The sequence below is a fragment of the Brassica rapa genome, chromosome A09 (genome assembly GCF_000309985.2).
Source record: "Brassica rapa cultivar Chiifu-401-42 chromosome A09, CAAS_Brap_v3.01, whole genome shotgun sequence".
NCBI lineage: Eukaryota > Viridiplantae > Streptophyta > Magnoliopsida > Brassicales > Brassicaceae > Brassica > Brassica rapa.
In genome coordinates, this window is record NC_024803.2 from 14840349 (window position 1) to 14863145 (window position 22797).

Sequence of the window (22797 nt, forward strand, 5' to 3'; positions counted from 1 at the left end):
AGATAAAAATTGAATCTGTTTTATTTGTAGTGATATATGATAAACACTATAGGCAATGTATATAATAATTATTCCAAAAATACAAATATATATAATAGTGTTCAAAGGCTGGACCTAATAATTTTGGGTTTAGAAGCAAAAATAAAAAAAATTATCTCTAATATATCACCGGTAAAATTAGAATGGTGGAAGAATCGAGCCTTTGCACAATATGACTAGCTTAAAGCCAACTGAACCAACCAATCTTTTATCAAAATGGCTTCTAAAATGTATTTAAGGATACCGATCATAAAACATATGTTTGATGGGCTTATACTCTGGACCGGCTCTGAATGTTCATCATATATATTTTTTGCACTCTTTGGGTTAACTGCGACTGTGATTCATATGAAATATTCGGGATGAAACATGAAATAAAAAAATTGAGGTCCTAAATAGTTCACAATTATTTAATTTTGAATCCAGAACTAGCTAACACGATTATTTAATTTTATGATATTTAAATTTATGTTTTTATATTTAGAGTGGTCCTAACATTTCACTAATTCTTCTAAAAATTACATATGTTACTGCATACTTAAAAACAATAAATTAAATTTGTGGTCGCTAAATCTTTTCTAAAATCTCGGCCCCATTGATTTGTTTAATGGAAATGGGGTCAAAATTGGGTTTGTTCATATATGAAGATATAAACACTGACTTCAGATATTAAAAAATAAAAATATTATTTTATTACCACATACTGAAGTAAAACAATAGAAAAATATTTATTTTGATGCTTGCATGTAGAAAGTCATCATCATATTTGATAATCCAGATGGAAGAATCAAAATATATTGAGAGCCCTTCGAGAGGTCAAAGGTGGAGGTCTACAATTGCAAATGTGGTTAATACATTTAGGTTCAGGAACATATTGTTTGCACCATATTTCACAATCTTGATAGTCATGGCAATGGTCTTCGTGAGAGTTTCCCATTATCATTGATGATGAACCTATAATTAAATCATGCATATATAAAGATTTAAATAAATTTATATATATGCTTCATAATTGAATCTCATAGTTTAAAATATGGAGTAACTTACATGAGAGAATAAGCAATGCAACGATGAAGAAAATTGAGGCCTTCATGGTTTTTTTTCTTCTTTGGATTCACAAAAATGTTTACAACAAAAGTTTTTGAGTTATTGAATTGACACCATAGACTAATTTATAGTAGAAAACTTTTGATGTTATTAATGAAAATTTATTATAGTTTATGTTTTAATTTATTAGTAACCATGTATATTTTATATTTATTTTTCGTGGGTCATCTATATCCAACTAACCATTCAAACCAAGAAGAGATAACTGTTGTTGCATGTAACAACATCTGTTGAATGTAACTAACAAATGTTGAATGTAATTAACAGTTGTTGACTATGAATAACATATGTTGACTATAATTGACAGTTGTATTCTTTATTTATAGTCAAAGGGGTTAATGTTTATCCAACTAACCATTCAAACCAATAAAAAATAATTGTTGTTGTATGTAACAACATCTGTTGAATGTAACTAACAAATGTTGAATGTAATTAACATTTGTTGACTATAAATAACATATGTTGAATGTAATTGACAGTTGTATTCTTTATTTTTAGTCAAATGGGTTAATGTTTATACAACTAACCATTCAAACTAATAAGAGATAACTGTTGTTGAATGTAACTAACAAATGTTGAATGTAATTAACAGTTGTTGACTATAAATAACATATGTTGAATGTAATTGACAGTTGTATTCTTTATTTTTAGTCAAAGGGGTTAATTTTTTTCTATGTTAATTTATTTTTAGTCCACATAGAAATCAATATATCCTTAACAGTTTTTATTTTCTTTCAGATTATATATTGATCATTTCCACATATCATCATCAATGTCGTTGTCGTCATCAGCATCTTTATTAAAAAAAAGTTTAATTTTTAACATTTTCATCATTTTTTGGAAGGGACAAAACAAAAAAAAATAATAAAAAAAAATAATAATAAACAAAAAAAATTTTGAATTCAATTTTTTAGAACAAATAAGCAGTGTGTCATAGAACGCCAACTTATATGTTTTAGAAAACATTGGGAGTAAGATTCATATATATCTAATTATATAAAGTACACTTTGTTTCACTCTTAGGCTGTCCACCTCAGCAGACAGGTCAGAAATTCAAGTCTTCTGGTCATGACACGTGTACCGCTTAACCAAAACGCATCACTTCATTTTATTAAAATCTGATGGGCTTTGTTCGCTACAGAATCTGAATCCACCAACTGGACTTGCGTTTTGTGTTATTTACGTTTGTTATATTTGGATTTTTATGGTTTTCAACTGGGCTTTGTCTTACATTTATTTGGGCTGATAATGTTTGTGACACCCCCGATCGTAGTTGACCGGAAATGACACGGTTGATGTTCTTCGATGGTTGATCTGAGGTTCTCAGAATACTTCTGATCGCCTTAGACCAACAACCAAAGAACACCAACGCTCCTATCAGATATCACTCTAGGCTTTTCAACCCGAAAAAAAGCAATACCCGATAGTTAGTTCGTCTGGACAAGGACTAATATCATATGGAACCCGTACTTTAAAAACACTCTTTATATATCATTCAAAAGCATCTTACAAAATTTGTTATAAATTAACCTCGAGGTTTTCGGCGGTCAACAAATCTTATACATAAGATATATCAAAATGACTTTGCAAGGATAATAAAACTACCGCTGGCTAATGTTGTTTCTTCCCGTCCTAGAGTAAGGTCTCCTGCCTATTGGTTACCTGCATCACAAATGAGTCGTGAGTAACTAGTTTATTCAGTGAGCCTAGTCCCGCACCCCAACATATATCAATAATATCTCAAGTAATCAACTTCATTTGTATGCAGTGAAAATATATTCCATAACTAATAAAAATACATATTTAAGGTCTATACTTCCATCATTGTGAATCTAATCATATACCTCACTTCCTATTCCCGTCTCTCATATCATTCATATAATCATATATATATATATATATATATATACCAGACCCGAGAAACCACAAAGGCTAAACGAGTCTAGCGAGTTAGCATCACCATCATCGCCATCAGATATTCAAAAATTGAACATCTAACGCTGCATGCAGTTACACGTCCTCCAGGGTGCGACCCCATCATCGTGTCTTCGTGACCTTGTTCCATATCGCAGGACCAATTTACGGTAATCATCATTCATACGGGAATATTTTAGAAGACAGGTTTATAATAAGACTTCAAATGATTAATATTTCTATACTTAATTATATTTAATACTATACATATGTATTAGTATTTGAGAACAAGTACTAAGGTTTGGAGTAAACTATGATCATTCATAAATATTTAATAAGTGTTTACACTAAGTAAACACCTTACCAATTCAATATTGATCAAGGGACAAAGCCTATGAATCATCTACAATCAGTACGTTCAATCAAGAAATATTCATTCACTACTCATCAATCATCTTTCTAGACTCACCTTTGATTCCATGAGATTGGCTAGGGAAGACTAGACTCGAGCTCAACTAATAACACTCCATTTCACTCCTGATTCAGAATGTGTGGATACAAGATCAGTCAGGTTGATTCCAACAGAAACTCTACTCAGCTTAGTTCAAAGCAGTTCAGTTTGGTTGAAGGATAATTCAGTTCAGCTAAGCCTTTAAAAAAATATCTAAGGGACATAACTGAACCAAGATCAATCCAAATACAGGTTTAAAAACTAATCTGGACAGGAAGCTTAACAAATCATTCCACTTGTTCCAAACAAAACTTCTCTGAACTAGTAGCTATGGCTTAACGATTTCCTCAAGGTTTAAGATGAACTTGGTTGATATAAACTTCAATCTGAACACACGTCTAACCTGATCAGGACAAGATACCCATGATAGGTTCAAGATCAGAAACAGACCAAATCATTTTGGTTACCTAAAAAGAACTGAAGCTCAAGCAAAACTGATCTCATCAAACCCATATGTTCTTACCGATAAAATCCAAGGCTAAAGAACTTGGGTGATTCTAAACTCTTGAACACCAAACCTTCAGCTCTTAACCACGCCAGAACACACTGATTAAAGTCACAGGATGGTGAGAAAGGTTCGTCCATGCTCAATTCTCTTCTCTGAATTTTTTTCTGAATTTTTCAACTAGTTTTTCTCACAGATTTTTCTCTCTTCTTTCTCTCTTTCTCTCTGAATTTTTCTCTGGTTTTTCTTGCAGTAACAGGACGTCCAGAGGAGAGAAGAGGGTATTTTATATCATAAGGAGTTGCTTCAGATGAGGGTTTGCTCCCACAAAAGACAAAGCTGAGGTTAGACAGCTGGTGACATGCTTCAGCACACCAAGCAGCACAAGCAGCTGAACATTTCCCTTCCATGAAGAAAGATACAAGCAGCTGAAGCAAACAGCTTGTGACCAGCATGTGAATTCTAATGAGCAAGCAGGTAAGCAAGTAGGTGCATGTCATGTGACCTAATTACTGAGGAAGCAAGTAGGCTAGAAGGTGCAAGACATGTGACTGTTCAGAAATAATTTTTAGAGTTTTGTCGATATTTTTCGGACTGTTTCGACTAAATATTTTTCATCATTCGAATCTCGTCCTGCTCTGAATAAAATCACCCAGCATGAATAAAAATCGACAATAATAATTAACACTCGACCAGAACCATCAAGAGATGGTTTTTCGACCAAAAGACAGCCCCGTCGAGATTAATTCACCGTGTCGATTTTTATTTAAATTCTGATCGATCAATCTTCAAACTGATCTTAAAGAATTTTCTCGACCAAAATTATATCTGCTCGTGAGGGTTATTACATTCTTCCCCCCTCAAAAGAATTCGTCCCCGAATTCTGAAAACGTAGCTGTACACTCTTTACTGAATAGTCTCTGAAAGGAATTCTGGATATTAGCTCTTACCTTTTCTTAATCTTCCCATATCCAAACAACTCATGGTCGATCCCTTGATTCCCCTAACCTATCCTTTCTTTTCTGAGCAGCCACTTTCAAGATAACCAAATTTTTTACTCTGTACAACTCTTGTCAACTGCGGTCTGCATACTTTTTCTAACAATCTTGTATCTGTAGACTATCACTTCTCAACCTTTTATATTTGGCTCTCCCCCATAACAACAACATGAAATTTGAAACGTGAGGTGATGTGCCATACGTGAATGTTACATCTCCTGTCTAGTCAATGTTAACTTGATTAACCGTGCAACAATCAAACAAGAACATGCACGATCAATCACGCCAACATGATTCAGACAAGGGGTGCTACTCTCAAATAAACACACTCACCCATTCCAAGAATGATTTCACTTACAGTATTCGTTACACTTCTAATCTATCTGAAATGCTCTTCATAATCTTCGAACTACTACTAGAACTCGACAAGAACCAATTGGTGAAATCCCTAGGCTATTGCAGTGAATTCATGTTCAACAAGAATACTGAACATGTTACTTTTTTAGATGTCGACCATCCTTTCAATGCCTTAAACACATCTTCATCTTCCCTGATTATGAGACTGTCTTCTACTCTGCTCCTTTTCATCTTCTACTTTTTAAACGATCAAGTTACTAGAGTACACTTCTTTACCTTTTCCCAAAAGTTCTTCAACACGCCAGACTGATTTGAGTGATACTCGAACACTTAGTAGTATACCATTGTAGGCCAACAATAACTGGTTCTCTTCAAAAGACTTCTTTCCTTAATACCCTAATTGAGCTCGGTAACTAGATAGTCAATCTCATTCTAGATAGAAACATATCGCTCTAACGGAAGTACTATGGAATGGGGAAGGCATACCATAACTTTAACTGGCAGCCCGTACTTCCAAATAAGAACGGTAGACTTGAATTCACAAAAGTGAATCCTCTCTAATACTATGACATCGCCCAGGAACTACAACCATGTGTTGTTCCCGAATCAAACACAATATGGGCGGAGAATTCCATTCATATGCAAGGTCTCTTACGACACCTTGATCACAAGTCACATAAGTTTTTTTTTTTATTTCAATCATTAATAAAATTTTAAAAATGCACACAACACACAATGGGATAAGAAGCAAACCTGTGATTGAACTTTTCAGGGGTTTTGACGGTCCAGACAACCATAAAGTGTAGGCTCTACCCAAATAGCCTAACACTTGGATCAAGACTAATGGTAAGGAAGCGTGAACAAGTCCAACTACTGGTACCCTAGGTATAGGTAAAGGAACCGGGTAACTTTATGGGCAAGGGTAAAATAATCATCCTTACTCTTCACAAGGGAATCACTCAAGCGCATTGATGCAAATAATCAAGAATTTCTCGCACTTGGATGATCCCGACTATGCTGTCCTGGCATGTCACCACCATAACAACTCAGCCTCCTCGATCTTGATCTGATGAAACGTACACCCAAAATCATCCCAGCGACTTAATCCACTAATTTAAAATAATCTTCGATCTTCACTGGTTTGGAATTAAACGGTCTGCAGAATTTGGTGAACTTCTTCAGCAATAACTTCTTTAGTATTCGCATCATACTCTAACATCTCCTCGAAGCTCTGAGAGTCCATGGTCTTTTATCTACTACAAAATTCTTGGCTAAGTTCCCAAATATTTTCGATCTGATCTTTGGCTTATTCTCCAAACCATAATCGATGAATGAAATTCACTCGACCACATATCTTGATGCTGAAATTGTTGTATATGATTAACTCAACCTGAACCTCCTGGCGGAAACATCCCACTGTACCAACTCCGTAAACTGAATCTTCAATCTGTCCCATATCTTGTGTAGAAAATTCTACTTCATGAACTCTTGAGATCTGTCCAACTCGATCTCACCTCTCTGAAGTAATTCTTGACTCTCGACCAACAACTCATCGCGTTCATCTCCAAATAGCTTGCTACCAAATCCTTCATGTAATTCTCTGAACATTGGCCACGTCAATGTTTTGCTCTGGGTGTTTCATCCCAAATCTGCCTCAAGCCAAAGTATACTTCGAACGGTTTAGTCCTTCTTCAGTATCTTGTGATCCCAACTTCTTCTTCTTTGCATCATAAGCTTCATGATATTTCGTTGCAAACATAATGCTTTTGGTACTTCCATCATCTTGTAATACAATGAAACCATCTCTTCATCCAATACTAAGCTTGAAATAAATACAAAATAATTTGGCTTGTACGGCTCTGGTGTTTGTACGTCTCAGCATAGGCTTGACATTGATAACACAAGAGTCCGGAGATGTATTCGATGTATCAACTATGTCCCATATATCTCTCTAAAGAATTGACTTCCCCACTAGAACTCAAAAGAACAGCAGGAAGACATGAGGTTACTGACTCCTAACAGGACGGTAGTGAACCCGACCATGAGTGTAGCAAACTCGAGCATAAAGATAGTAACACCGGTAAGCACAGTCCACCTGTTCAATCTTGTCTCGGTGCTTCTGCTATGAAAGATCACGGTTAGGTAACTGCCCATGACTATCTATCCTAAAATAAAGGAACAAGCCAGCATATCCTAGTTATCCTTGCGACTCATTTGACTCAAAAAATATTTGAAACAAGCTGGTTTGTTACAGTTAATTATTATCGATTACTTACAGAAAGTTTTTTGCACTAGGTTGTTCTTGTTGGTGATCATTGTCAGCTTGGCATTAAACCAATTAGCTTGCAGGTACTATTTTAATCTTTTAGCAGATTTTACCACTTATACTGGAATTTTATTTGTTTATAAGAAATTTATGAGACTGAGGAATATAAGATATGAGGTTTGTTACCATTAGGACCTTGCAATCAGTGTTGTCATATTCTTGATTTCAGGTTCAATATCGTATGCATCCAGCTTTGTCCGAGTTTCCATCTAATAGCTTCTATGAAGGAACACTATGTAATGGAGTTACAATTATTGAAAGGCAAGGGACTAAATTTCCGTGGCCTGTGCCTAATCAACCAATGTTTTTCTATGTACAGGTATCAAACTTCGCATTTGAAGTAGTTTATAACCTTTAAAAACATGGTCTACTAAAGCCACAGCCTCCACCATCCTAAACCCCATTAAAGCAAATGTGATCCCTTTATCTTGTCTTTCAATGTGCAGCTGGGGAAAGAGGAGATCAGTGCTAGTGGAACATCATATCTAATTAGAACTGAGGCTGCTAATGTGGAGAAACTTGTGACCGCTTTCTTAAATAGTGTAGTTGTCCCCAGTCAGGTGAGTGTACTAGGGTTTTCACTTGGTCTAGTAAATTATTTTGGCATCTGTTGACGTAATGAGTTATGCGCATTGTTACCAGATTGGAGTGATAACTCATTACGTGGGACAGAGGGGATGCATTGTTAATTATATGGCAAGAAATGGTTCTCTCCTACAACAACTTTACAAGGAAATTGAGGTAGTATTGTCAAAGTTGGATTCGAAAAGCTTTATTTGATTTTGTCATTTACTTAACAAGCTCTCGAATTTACAGGTTTCCAGTGTTGATGCTTTCCAGGGAAGAGAAAAAGATTACATCATATTGTCCTGCGTGAGAAGTAACGAGCATCAGGTTTGTTGGTGCTCTCTCTGTTGTACATTGCTCCTGAGAATTATTGGATTTGACTGGTAACTGCTGATTTTATGGTTTTCAGGGCATTGGATTCCTTAGTGATCCACAAGAGGCTTAATGTTTGCACTTACACGTGCTCATTACGGGAATGTTATTCTTAGAAACCCAAAGGTTCTTAGTAAACAGCCGCTCTGGAACAGGTTCCTGGCATATTACATGGTACACGTTTTTTATTAAAAAAGAAGAAGAAATTGCGGTCTTTTACGAAATTGTTATTGTCACTTTCTGCTGCGACTCCGTCGTTGCAATCGTTCTTTCTGAGGCTTTGGGATGTTATCATTTTTTTATTCCGGAATTTATTGAGTAATATGAATGATTTTATGATACAAGCTTGAACTTTTTGTTTGTTTCCCTTATATCAACAGGAATATGGGTGCTTGGTTGAAGGACCTCTTAATAATTTAAAGGAGAGCATGGTACAATTTCAGTCGCCAAGAAAGGTTTGGTTTCTCTTCTGCCTGCTTTCGTGATTAGACATGACATACTTTGGATATTGGACTATTTTGGAAACTTCAAACCTCTCCTACGTTAAGGGGTTGGGACAAATCAATAACTATGTGCTGCAAAGTTAGTTAATACGTTTTGAAAGCTTTTTTCGATGGGTTATAATTGTTACCATGTATTGTTTATTGGTATGTCTCGCAGGGTGGATATGCTGTTGATTATGCCACACAAGGAGCCCGTGGAGCGTTTCCTGGAAACTTTATGGACCAGAATTCTCAAGGCGGTTATTCTCGTTTCAGTGGGAGTAATGATTTCATGTCTCAGGTGTGTTTCACCTGGCCATACCTTTTAACACTTTTTTTTTACTTACACCTTCTTCTGAGCCTTTTATTGCTTATGCAGGAATATATGTGAGCACAATGTCTTTTCACCCAAGCTGGTTTTACTGGCGAATCCCAGGATGATGGATAATAGAATTATTTTGGTGTGAACAATCCTAATCTCCAGTCTCAGGTTTGTCCTTTTGGTGTGAACAAATCCTAATCCTTGTTCGTTCGGTTGCATTAATGTTCACAATCAACAAAAGAAAAGGTATTCTCTAAGATGGTGAAGGTTGTGGGTTCATCTAGAGAAAATACACATTTAATATTAACGCAAACTCAGACAAACAATTGAGGCCTTACTAGTTAGTGTTCACCATTTTTATCTATGTGCACATGTTTCTGGTCAAAATATGCTAATGACTCTTGTCGCTCAGGGTCAGGGTCTCCCAAACTCACTCTACTCGCAGTCTTTGATTTGTCACACTACACACAGTCACTATAACATTCAGGCTCACAGCAATCTCAACCTCCTAAAGTTCACAAAACCTACAACTTCCTTACAATGGCTAAAGATGACAAAAGGCAAATTAAAATTAAATGCAAATATGCAGTGGATTTGTAAACAGTAAACCCCTTTTGCAAATTCAGCAGCTTGGTATCGTGCTATCATGGCTCCAAAAAGAACATCTGGTGGCTTTCGGGTGCATGCAAGATACGTGCCTGTCTGCGCTTAAAGCAGAACAACATGCGATGATAGTGCAGAGATACATATACCTAAGTAACTTTGGGAGAAGTATTGGTACCTAAGTAATATTATAATCTCCTCCTCTTATTGTTATTGCAATCAGTTATCTGAAGCTACCGGTACTTAAAGACTGATGGTTGTGTCTGGTGACATTGTTATGATTACTAAATGCTCTTTGTTTAAATTATTTTAAAAATATATATTTTCGCGTAGTGCTTATTTGAATCAGTGATTCGCTAGACATTATGTTCCTTGTGACCTTGTACATGTGTCAACGCGTCATGAGAGGCCTTTTTTAAGAAGTACTTTGTCGGGACCCAATTGGTCCTAGAAGCTTAAATATTTTAAAAAGACCGACTCGAAACGCTCCATTTGTTTTCGGTTTGACCTGAAACAGACAAGAAACGCTCTCATGTGTTTGTTGGCTATGTCATCATCATTAGGTTTAAGTTTTAGCGTTAAATCGAATAAATTTTTGGAAGGGACGATCTCTCACGGGCTGGAATTTAGAAAATAAACGTATGGAAATGCAAGATGCCGTGAGCTTTTATACCTGCTCCACCAGTCACTAGATTCAGAATCCAGTTGGGCCTTCTAAATCAATCTTTCAATTTTCTCCCAACTATCTCTCATATCCGTTGGTATTGGCTTTTGTCACACCTCAACTAGAACATGCCAAAATTATCTGAGCTGCGACACATTTTATATTATATTTTCTGACTTCATAGGAGTCCTACGTCAGAATATTGACAAGAGCTGATCGATTAAGCTCGCCTCTTTTGTTTAAACTGAAACATCAATCTATAATTTGTTTTCTTTTGTGTATTATCTTGACCGTCTCTAATATTTTATTAGTGATGGACAAAAGAAAAAGGTGCATCAAAAAAGAAGAAGAAAATTTTTGCGTTAACGGTTGTGCATCATTCAGGCAAACTCATGATGGCAGTTTCGTAATTCATGGAAGAGATGTTGATCAGTGTCGTAGTCTCCGTCATTAATATAATCTCCCTACTGAAAGTTGTGATTTATATGGACATAAATAAATCAACAATCATAAACAGATTTGATTTACCTGATTTACCTTAAGTTATCAAAAAATGAATAAAGCAACCCGAAGAAAAAAAAGGTAAATATTTATTTTTTTTAAGATGCGGACTTACAGCTGTAGATTAGACTATAATATATGCGTAAACTTCATCTCCATAACAGTCTCTCTCTCCTTCGCAGACGCTGAAAGAAAAGAAAAGAAAAGAAAAGTAAAGCCCAGTGAACACAGAAAGAGACTATTATCTCTTGACTCTCTCGGGGAAAACCTCCATAATCTCTTCTTTCTTCGAAATCAGGTTTCATCAACTCTCTCTTCTCTAATTAGCGGATTGCTTTCCTCTTCAATAGGTTTCTCAAAATCCCTCACGCGATTGTTACTTCTTGTTGCAGAAGAAGAATCACTCGCAGAAATCGAGACTGTTTGTTTTCGGAGATAGCTGCGAATTAGGATTACTACGAACCTTAACGGAATCGAAACGATGCCGTTTACTATATTTTCTGTTTCTCTGGGCTAGTGTGTGCGACTGATACTCGATTCCCTTGTGGTGATGCTCGAACTCGTGCTCTCGTGCGTCCTTTTGTTACTAACGCCATGCCTTAGCTTACCACACTCCACCGTGGCACTACCTCGCAATTTCACCTCAGTGACGTGTCAGGACCTTGGCGGCGTTGGATCGTTGAACACCACATGCACACTGAACTCAAATCACCGTTTCGATTCCGATACTTACGTATACGGGACGGGGAATCTCATCATACTATCACACGTCTTAGTAATTGCCCTGTAAAAGGATGTACGATCGCTTTCAACGTCTCCGGAACCATCCACGTCACCCAATCGGCGAAGATCGTCGCCGGTTCCGTTGTTCTCTCCGCTATCAATCTAACCATGGAGAGCAATTCATCCATCTACACGACGGCGTTGGCTGGACCGCCGCCTTCTCAGACTAGCGGGACACCTGTCGGTGGAGATGGTGCGGGTGGAGGATATGGTGGGAGAGGTGCTTCGTGTGTGAAGAGCAATGTATCGGCTTATTGGGGTGGTGATGTTTATTCCTGGTCGAGTTTGGATGATCCGTGGAGCTATGGGAGCGAGGGAGGTGTTAAGTTAAACGCAGGAGGTGAAGGCGGAGGTCGTGTTAGGGTAATATTGGAGGATACGATGCTGTTGAATGGTTCCGTTTCTGCTGATGGTGGTGATAGTGGAGAGGCTGGTGGTGGAGGATCTGGAGGAAGTATATGTATTCGTGCGGTTAAGCTGTGAGTTCATTTGAGTCTTATCTCAATCATGAAGTATATCTTACCTGACTGTAACAATTGTTTTGGTATACTTTGAAATTGATCTTGATATTGGATGGTAACATTTGGATTTGTAGGAAGGGTTACGGTAAAATATCTGCATCAGGTGGGAGGGGATGGGGTGGAGGTGGTGGAGGAAGGATCTCCCTTGACTGTTACAGCATTCAAGATGTCAGAGTTCTTGTGCATGGTTTGTATTTCTCTTTTGCTACCTTTTAACGCTCATGCAATTGACATAGGTCTTCTACAGGCTTGTGTTTTCAAGTAGTTTTAAGCCCTTCTGAAAATTGTTTCCGGCTTCCCTATTATGGGAAAAAGTTTATGTCCTTTTTTGTTTTCTGCTGATATAGGGTGTGTGTTGAATATGTTATGCATTTTAAATTATTTGGCTCTGTTTACTGCAGGTGGTGCAAGTATCGGGTGCCCCAAAAATGCTGGAGCAGCTGGAACGTACTTTAATGCAGAATTGTCGAGTTTAAGGGTTGGGAATGATAACATGACTACAGAGACTGAAACTCCTTTGCTCGATTTTCCTACGAGGCCTCCGTGGTCAAACATCTATGTAGATAATCATGCTAAAGTTTTGGTTCCGTTGCTTTGGACCAGGATGCAGGTCAGTTAATTTCTTGAATGTCTTATTTTCTCCGATAATGTCTTGAATCATCTTTTCTGCCTTGAACTTTTGTGATCCGCTTACACTTTTTTAATCCAATGTATTTGTTATGATCCTAAATGTTCTTTTCTGGTTATGAAGATCAGAGGTCAAATCAGTCTTTATCGGGGAAGCAGCATTGTCTTTGGGTTATCAAATTTTCCAGATTCAGAATTTGAGCTTGTTGCAGAAGAGCTTTTAATGAGTAACTCCGTGATAAAGGCAGGTTATTGTTCCTGACCATTCTCAGTAACAATCTTATGTCTCTTTTACTGTCTTTCTTTTCAGTATGTTTTGTTAAAGTTGTTTTGTCCTTAAATGAAGGTTTACGGTGCATTACGACTTGTTACGAAGATACTGCTCATGTTGAATTCTGTAATTAAAATTGATGGCGAAGGAAACCCTGCAGTGCCTTCCTCTGTACTCGAAGTTCGCAACCTTGCAGTTCTAACGGTATACTTGTAAATCTTATCTTGTCCCTTTTTCTTCCGTTGGTTTGATTAGAGGCCAGGTTTGATTTCTTCTTGTTGTAGGAAAATTCCATCATTACTTCTAATGCGAACTTGGGTGTATATGGTCAAGGAATGTTGATGCTCACCGGTCCTGGAGATGCAATTAAAGGGCAGAGACTTTCCTTATCTCAGTTTTACAACGTAACTGTAAGACTTTGTTGTTTTAACATGATTATGTCATCCAACTTCTGTTGATTTTTTTTTATATCTATCATGATCATGTATGCTATTATGAGATCATTTTCGTCTCTGTTACAAACACTCACTTAGACAGTATCGGTGGAGTATGCAAAGCGCTTTTTTTTTAATAGTTCCTTAAATTTTACAGGTTGGACCAGGTTCTATACTTCAGGCACCACTTGACGACGACGAAAGCAAAAACGCGTGAGTACTACTTCCTATACGTTTACATTATTTTTGGGAATGTAGTTAGTGCTGGACTTAGTAACTGAAACGCTTGTGATAGAAAATCCCTTTCTTTTTTTACAGGGTTACTCATGCCCTTTGTGAGAGCAAGACATGCCCAGTAGACTTGATAAGTCCGCCAGATGATTGCCATGTCAATTATACACTATCATTTTCCCTTCAGGTAAGTTTAGTAAAGAAGTATCTTGATGATCCAAAATTATCTGTTAGGCAGACCTTTTACTACTTACTAGGTAGTTGCACAAGTAAATAATCTACTATTAATTAATTATCAGGCTGATTGAAACTTTTTGCTAAGATAAGCCAAACAATTGTGACTTCCATTATCCTGTAACGCCTCTGGTTGTGGCATCGTTAGTCCTTTCTGTGTTTCTCCCCTAGAGGAAAATCAGACTTGACTGCTTAATTAGCTGTTCTTCTATTTGTAGCTTCCAACCAAATTTTGATCATTCTTCAACCTTTTAATTGTGTAGATATGTCGAGTTGAGGACATTCTTGTGAGTGGTATTGTTAAAGGAAGCATAATTCAAATTCATAGAGCAAGAACGGTAGTAGTTACTGATGAAGGCTTGATCAGTGCATCTGAATTTGGTACGTAAACCATCGAAACTCAATCTTCTATCCTTCTCAGCAAATTCCTATAGCTGTTTGCCCTTTCGCCACAGCAGGATTCTCACCATGTCTTAAAAATTTTTAATACGTCTTTGTATTCAAGAAGATTAATTTGGTTTCTGATTCTATGCATAAAAATTGCTATGACAGGTTGCAGTGGTGGCCTGGGGAAAGGACTTTATTCAAATGGGGCTGGTAGTGGTGCTGGGCATGGAGGGCGAGGGGGATCGGGCATTTTCAATGGGAGAGTGTGCAATGGAGGTCATACCTACGGCGATCCTGATTTTCCCTGTGAGTTAGGGAGCGGAGCTGAGAGTCCAGATAAATCATATGGGAATGTGATTGGTGGAGGGATGATTGGTCAGTACTATTTCTCTATTAAACTAAGAGAGCTGCCAGACAATAGTGCACTGTGAACTATCTGTTTACTCATCCGACACTGTCATGTCACATATACAAATTTGTTTTCCACCTTTTCAGTAATTGGCTCCATCCACTTTCCTCTTTTGACGCTTAATCTACGTGGATCATTAAGCTCTGATGGCCAAAGCCTTGGAAAGCCGATAACGAACGGTAACAGATCTTTGGTCGGTGGAGTTGGTGGAGGATCTGGTGGGACGATTCTTCTTTTCCTTCAGATGCTTGAACTCTCAAAGAACTCATCTCTATCAGTAAGAGGGGGCAGAGGGGGCCCTCTTGGGGGAGGTGGGGGTGGAGGTGGAAGACTTCATTTTCACTGGGACATGTTACACACTGGTGATGAGTATATTCCTGTTGCGACTGTCAAGGGGTCCATTAGTAATAGGTATGCACCATTATCATGATAAGTGAAGCTATTTCCCTTGCATGCTTGCTACTTTGTGGGTCTTTTGTAGTTACTAGGGTAAGGCATGCATATATAAGTTGATTCCTAGTCCTATAGCTCGCCATGGTTTGAGAGGATAATGCCTAGTGTTTGATGCTTGAAACTCTGCCTGCACTATTTTCTTTATGCCGAATTTGGAACGTATATTGGAACTCTGAATCTGACAGACCTTTTAATATGCAAAACTAATCTTCATGAAATTTAAACACTGGCTTTGAATTGCTTGCTCTGTGATGTCTTCAGAGGAGGTGCAGGGGACAATGTAGGCCGTTTTGGGGAAGAGGGAACGATGACTGGAAAAAAGTGTCCGAAGGGACTCTATGGTACATTTTGCTTGGTAAGTCTTATGGTTTATTATGTTGTAGTTGCTTCCGCACTGGTCAAGTCTTTTTTTAATTCTTCTTATCCTTAATTTCAGCTACAAGTCGGTGTGATAAATTAGAATTTAGACAGGCCCAATAGTGTTCCTTTACCATCATGGCAAATCTCTGCTTTGTTTGCTTGTGCTTGATACTTCTAAATTTTATGGCTTTGTGTGTTGTTTCAGGAATGCCCCATTGGGACTTTCAAGAATGTTGAAGGTTCTGACAAACGTCTATGTACACCCTGCCCACCTGAGCATCTTCCAAGCCGTGCAAAATTTGTATACGTACGAGGTATATTATCTATATAGTTCTCTTATCTTCCATTCCCTGATTAGTCTTCTGATAGTAGAAGCTGTGAATCTGCAGGAGGAGTTAGCGAACCTTTTTGTCCCTACAAATGTGTGTCTGACAAGTACAGATTACCAAACTGCTATACACCTCTGGAAGATCTCGTCTATACATTTGGAGGGCCATTTCCATGTGCTCTTCTTCTGTGTTGTGTTGTGGTAGTCTTGGGTCTGCTGCTAAGCACGTTAAGTATCAGATTGCTAAGATCAAGTTTCTATAGTACCAGTTCCATCGAACACCAGAGTACTCATTGTTTACCTCATCTTCTGTCACTCTCTGAGGTATGGTGCTGCGAGTATTGTCTTGTCCCCAAATCTTCTGTTGTTGTTATAAGACAACGAAGTCAACCAAACTCTCTGGCCTGTGTCTTATCATTATAGGTCCGAGGCGCAAAATCTGACGTTACACAAACCCACGCTTACCGTATGTACTTCATGGGTCCAAACACTTTCAGGGAGCCTTGGCATCTACCCTGTTCTCGTCCCCATGCAATCATCGAGATGGTGTAAGGATATAACTTGACATGTTCAAATTCTGTTGCGATTGGATGCCATTGAGTGTGTGAATGAAATGGTTGTGCTAAAAACTCTTGGCTAAGTGACAGTCTCTTTTGTGCTACTTATTTATAACAACTACGTGTTTTCTCTCTCTCTTTACCTTTCCCGAAGTAATGACTGTCTATATCATTAATCCATATTCTGTTTTCTTAAGTCCTACTCTTTGCTGACCAATGTGACTTTGAGGTTTGGCTCATTTCATTACAAGGCATGTCTTCCACTCATTGTACTGTACACTTCTTGTTCGCAGGTACGAGGATGCTTTTAACAGATTTATCGATGAGGTCAACTCTACTGCGGCGTATGATTGGTGGGAAGGGTCTGTGCACAGCATTTTATCATTTCTGGCAAATCCTTGCGCCTGGTCTTGGAAACAATGGCGTCGCAGGAGAAAAATTCATCGCCTTCAAGAATACGTAAAAACTCAATATGACCACTCTTGCCTCCGCTCATGCAGGTCTAGAGCTCTATACAAAGGCATGAAGGTTCGGATTTCTTATTATCTAATATACCTGTTGCTTCACAGTTAGCTACCTTTTTTACTTTGCAGTTTTACTGTATGTATCCAACGTTAACACAGGTTGGAGCCACTCCGGATCTGATGGTTGCATACGTAGATTTTTTTCTCGGCGGTGACGAGAAGCGTGTAGATATGGTCTCTATTATACAGAAAAGGTTCCCAATGTGCATACTTTTTGGTGGAGATGGAAGTTATATGTCACCCTATAGTCTTCATAGTGACGCACTGTTAGCAAATCTTCTTGGCCAGGTTAGCTTACTTCTCTCTATATATATTATTTCTTTCAAGATCTATCCTCTGAGAGAATCTCCTAAAAGTTCCAAATCACTATTCCAGCACATCCCACCAAGTGTTTGGCACCGCTTTGTTGCCGGTTTAAACGCACAGCTTAGGACTGTGAGGCATGGATCAATTCGTTCAGCGTTACTTCCTGTCATTAGGTGGGTAAACAGCCATGGGAATCCTCAACTCGAATTCCACGGAGTAAGAATTGAGCTTGGATGGTTTCAAGCAACAGCTTCTGGATATTACCAACTTGGTATCTTGGTTTTTGTTGGTGATTTTCCTCTGAACACTGTGAACCAGTCAATTTCATTCAGCAGAAGTGACGACGAGTCCCCTAGGTGAGCCATGAAAGATTTTGCCTCTCTTTGACCTCATCTAGTTATTGTCACTTCCTCAACCTGCGTAATCGTAACTCCATTTTCCAGGAACAGCTCTGCATGTCCCAGCAATTCTCTTATCGAGTTGCAGCAAAACTTGATCCAACCAGGGCATGGGTTATCTCGGAAGAGAATCAATGGTGGAATAAACGGAGGCCTCATCAACGAGATCTCAATACAATCTCTGGAGTACAGGAGGGACTTGCTTTACCCGTTTTCTCTCTTGTTAAACAATACACGACCCGTTGGTCGTCAGGTTACATATAATCACCACTCCTGAATCATTATTTTCCTGATTTTGCCTTTTGTTTTGTACTAATATAAGCAGAATCTTTTTCATGTTATGCAGAATACTCTTCTACGTTTGATCTCCATCCTTCTTCTTGCCGATCTTTCAGTTACAATCCTTGCATTGCTTCAGTTCTATTGGCTTGCTCTTGCAGCCTTTCTCGCTATCCTCCTGATTCTCCCTCTCGCTCTCCTTTGCCCATTCCCCGCTGGCCTTAACGCTTTATTAAGTAAAGAAATTAGAAGAGCTTCACTTACTCGTGTCTACGCCCTTTGGAACGCTACATCTCTAACCAACGTCGTAAGTTGATACACATTTTTAGAAACAACGTGACCTCGTTCTCGCTCTGTTGTCTCTTATTCCCAAGTATTTTTGCAGATTGTAGCTTTCGTTTGTGGTGTCATTCATTCCGTATTTTTCTCTGACAATCCAAGTGATAAGACAAACATCTGGAACGCCATAAGGTAACAAAAATAGTGTTTATGTTTTGTTCTTGTGTCTTCTTTAACCACCCCACACGATGAACTTTTGATCATAATCGGTCTTTAATCTTAAGCTTTTGTTTATGGAACACCAAAACACTTTATTATATTGAGTACAAAATTTGGTTTATGTATTTGGGCAGAGATGATGATAAGTGGTGGGTATTACCAGCAATGCTCTTGTTACTCAAGTGGATACAAGCGCGGTTCCTTGACTGGCACGTCGCGAATCTGGAAGTATCAGACTTTTCTCTTCTTTGTCCCGATCCAGATACGTTCTGGGCATATGAATCTGGAGCTTGACGTATAACGGAAGACGACGAAAAGATGGTATTTTATTTTTCATGTAAATCTGCTAAAAAGTACAAGTAGGTAGTTCTCACTTCTCAGTGTTAGGTGGTTTATCTGGAGAAGGGTTTTGCTAGACGAAACGCTAGTTTTATAAACTAGAGAGTTTAGATGGAGATCAAATTCTTAACCCTAACCGAAAGTTAAATTTATTATTTGTTTGGTACGTGAAAAGTTCAGTGTATATTATACGATCAAATGTAAGTTAGGTTAAAGTTTAGGTATAAAGGCAGAACAATTCAAAACATTCAACCAAATCCGAATTCTACACCTGATCTAAGTTTCAAGAATCAAGATTGAGAGTTGTAGATTTGATACTTGTCTTTTGCTGTCAACAATATAAAATATAAACGATCTAGAAAGATTCAGATAACCAAGTCAACAACATCTGATATATATATATATATATATATATTTAAGCAGTTTCATCTCCACTCCATAATTTACTGCAAAATAGAGTGGAAAATGGAGTAGTGAAGAAACAAAAAAAATGATTATTCCATAAATGGAAAGATTTTTTATTTTTTGTTAGTAAATTATGGAGTGGGATGAAGATACCCTAAGTGACCTAAAAGGATATTTGACCATTTACACTATGAACTGAAAATCTACTCGACCAAAAGTTAATTGACCTGCAATCCATACAAAAACAAGGTCAATGTCAACCACAAGATTGACCAAGTTAAATGGGTAATAAGTGGGCTTAACTGTCCAGGCCTTTCTTAGTTTATGTGAGCCGAAGTAACAAACACGCGCGCAACTAAAGCGCGTGAACCTCAGACTCCGAGAACACTTGAGAGGAGCTACAGCATTTTTTTTTGTAAAGAATCCCAAGGATCGACTCTCTCTCTCTCTCTCTCTCGTCTCATCTGCAAATATTCCCCGAGACTCCAAATCGCCGCCATGTTGAGACAAGCTTCTCGCCTCCTCTCCCGATCCGTCACCGCCGCATCCTCCAAATCGGTGACGGCTCGTGCCTTTTCAACGGAGCTTCCGTCGACGGTCGATTCGACTTTCGTGGAGTCATGGAAGAAAGTAGCGCCGAACATGGACCCGCCGCAGACTCCTTCTTCCTTCATGAAGCCACGTCCTTCGACTGCTTCTTCGATTCCGACGAAGCTCACCGTCAATTTCGTCCTCCCTTACGCATCTGAGCTTTCCGGGAAAGAGGTCAGTCTTCCCATTTTCGTTCCTAGGATTTGATCTAATAGTACGAATCTGGAATGCTGGATTGTTGTGTGGCTTTTGGTTTGTGGTGATTCATGTGTGGAAAAGTCTGATCACAGCATTTCGGATTTGATTAATGGGTAATGTATCAAAAATGTGCCTTTGATTTTTGGTTAGATCTGACGCAGATATATATTTAAGGGTTTTTGCTAATCTTTGCGGTAGGAATGAAAATTTTCTAGAGAAAAAAAGCTGCACTTGATAGTTGTGATTAAGAAAGAAAAAATGTTGCTTGTTTAGATTTATTTAATTTTATTTTCTGGACTGAAGAGCACTACCTAGAAACTCTTTGTTGATCGATCGATCATTAAAGTTATCTGCATTGCAACTCTTATAAGAGATTTATTTTGTTTCTATTCCTAGTAATGATCCCAACTTTAAGTGTTTTCTGGTTTTTATAGTTTCTGATACAATGAGATTGAAAAAGTAAAATTATGTTTCGTTTATGATCTATTCATGTCTTGAAACTGTGAGATTCATGGTCATTATCATGGCATTTACATAACCTAAGTGCTGGCTGTAAATATATATGGTGTAAAATGTATATTTTCTATTCATACCTGATACGTATAAACTGAATATATCTGTAATTTCCATGAGTTCCATCCCCCTGGAAAGTAGTAATCTATTCGTATAGTATTTTACAGATGAATATTAGTTTGCTGTTCGCTATGGTATCTCTCTCTCCATGTAGAATGCATTGAAGGATCTTATCTTCCCAGACTTACTTGCATTGAAAGCTTATATCATCTTTTTTTCTTTGCAAATTGAATATCACAATCTCCATATGTTCAATATTAAACCTAAACTAACCCCTACTTCTTGATTTTTGTCATTTATTTTCTGGTTTATATTCAATCATGACTAAAAGTTTATTGGTTTCGCTTTGTCTACCTCAAGGTCGACATGGTCATCATTCCCGCGACAACAGGACAAATGGGTGTTTTGCCTGGACACGTTCCAACAATCGCTGAGCTGAAACCCGGTATCATGTCCGTTCACGAAGGTACTGACATAAAGAAATACTTCGTGAGCAGTGGTTTCGCGTTTCTCCACGCAAACTCCGTCGCTGACATCATAGCGGTTGAGGCCGTGCCGCTTGAGAATATCGACGCAAGCCAAGTCCAAAAGGGTTTAGCTGAGTTCACACAGAAACTTGCTTCTGCATCAACGGATCTTGAGAAAGCAGAAGCACAGATTGGCGTCGAAGTTCACAGTGCTATGAACGCAGCTCTCTCAGGCTAAACAAAGGTTCTCTCTCGTTAAAACAAAATCATTTGGGTTCACAGATGATTAATGAAAGTACCTTTTTTTTATTACAACAAAGGATGATTTTTCCTTGTTAACTGTGTTTGAGTTTGTTTGAATAATAAATGATTTTGTGGAAGGCACAAACCAACAAGTAGTTTCTTGTGTTCATATTCTCTGTTACTTGTTTGTGTTAAGAAACTAACTAAAAGTTTCCGAATTTATTTATGGTCTCCGAGTTTATGTAAGGACCAGTTTTAAGTTTTCTTCTTTATTTTTAACTTGTCGTTTTTCTGCATTATTTAACGAAAATATGTTAGCTAATGTTGAGAAAGTTATGTGGGAGTGTATTTCAGAAACAGGAGGCCCAAAAAAACTAAAAAAGACGAAGCCTAATGCATGAGCTGTGACACGTGAAAGAATATCGATCGTCACGTTCAGTGATAGAGAGCGTTACAAAAATATTAGACGGTTGCAGATGTGACAAAAACATATTATGATTTTGAACGACCATTTTCAGACATCGAACAACAACTCGTACCATGATTAACAAATCAAGTTTTGAGAGTACTGGTTTTGTGGAAGATGAGCAAGTTCAAATTTTTTTTTTTTTTTGAAACACTGAGCAAGTTAAATTTAAAAGCCCATTTACATACACAAACTTACAATATATATGAGATGTGAGTGAGAGGAAAAAGAAAGAAAGATGCACACATACGGATGATAACCTTATCAAATGAGCCAAAGACGGTCTGTGGGTCTGACTATGTTGGTCTTAAAGACAATGAGAGCTTTGGGACTTTTGCTCTGTTGTCATAATTTAGAGTGATTCCACAATGAACAAACCTACTTCAGATGTGTTTTCCAGAACGTCTTCCCTTCTCTTTGCCAATATTCACCTATTTGCCCATCCATTCTTTGTGTTACAAAAAAAAAAAAAAGCCCATCCATTCTTTACCAATTTATGTCATTGTGGACCAACCCGATCTAGACTCAAGCAAAATATGAATCAGACCAAACGCGGTCCATGTGGGACCAATTGCGCGAGGACTGGACAGGACCATATATACCTTGCAAAACCCGATTCTTTTCTTGTATTGGTGGTTGACTGGGGACTTATCCACAGAACCACTTAGCCTTAACTCTAGAAAACGAAGGCAACCCAGACCCGACTT

General features: G+C 37.9%; 2 protein-coding genes and 1 pseudogene across 2 annotated transcripts; 2 read left to right on the forward strand and 1 right to left on the reverse strand.

Moving 5' to 3' along the window:
* Positions 1-706: 706 nt before the first annotated feature.
* On the reverse strand, positions 707-1244 carry LOC103839560 (defensin-like protein 308). The gene is made up of 2 exons (XM_018654563.2): positions 1087-1244; positions 707-993 (listed from the first exon to the last, which is right to left on the reverse strand). Exons 1-2 carry the CDS (start codon positions 1130-1132, stop codon positions 827-829), a joined length of 213 nt encoding a protein of 70 aa, XP_018510079.1. The 5' UTR covers positions 1133-1244; the 3' UTR covers positions 707-826.
* Positions 1245-11337: 10093 nt separating this feature from the next.
* LOC103839559 lies at positions 11338-19394 on the forward strand (annotated as a pseudogene).
* A 557-nt stretch (positions 19395-19951) lies between these two features.
* LOC103839558 (ATP synthase subunit delta', mitochondrial) lies at positions 19952-21889 on the forward strand. Its single transcript, XM_009116061.3, has 2 exons — positions 19952-20317; positions 21275-21889. Exons 1-2 carry the CDS (start codon positions 20051-20053, stop codon positions 21617-21619), a joined length of 612 nt encoding a protein of 203 aa, XP_009114309.1. The 5' UTR covers positions 19952-20050; the 3' UTR covers positions 21620-21889.
* The last annotated feature ends 908 nt before the right edge of the window (positions 21890-22797 follow it).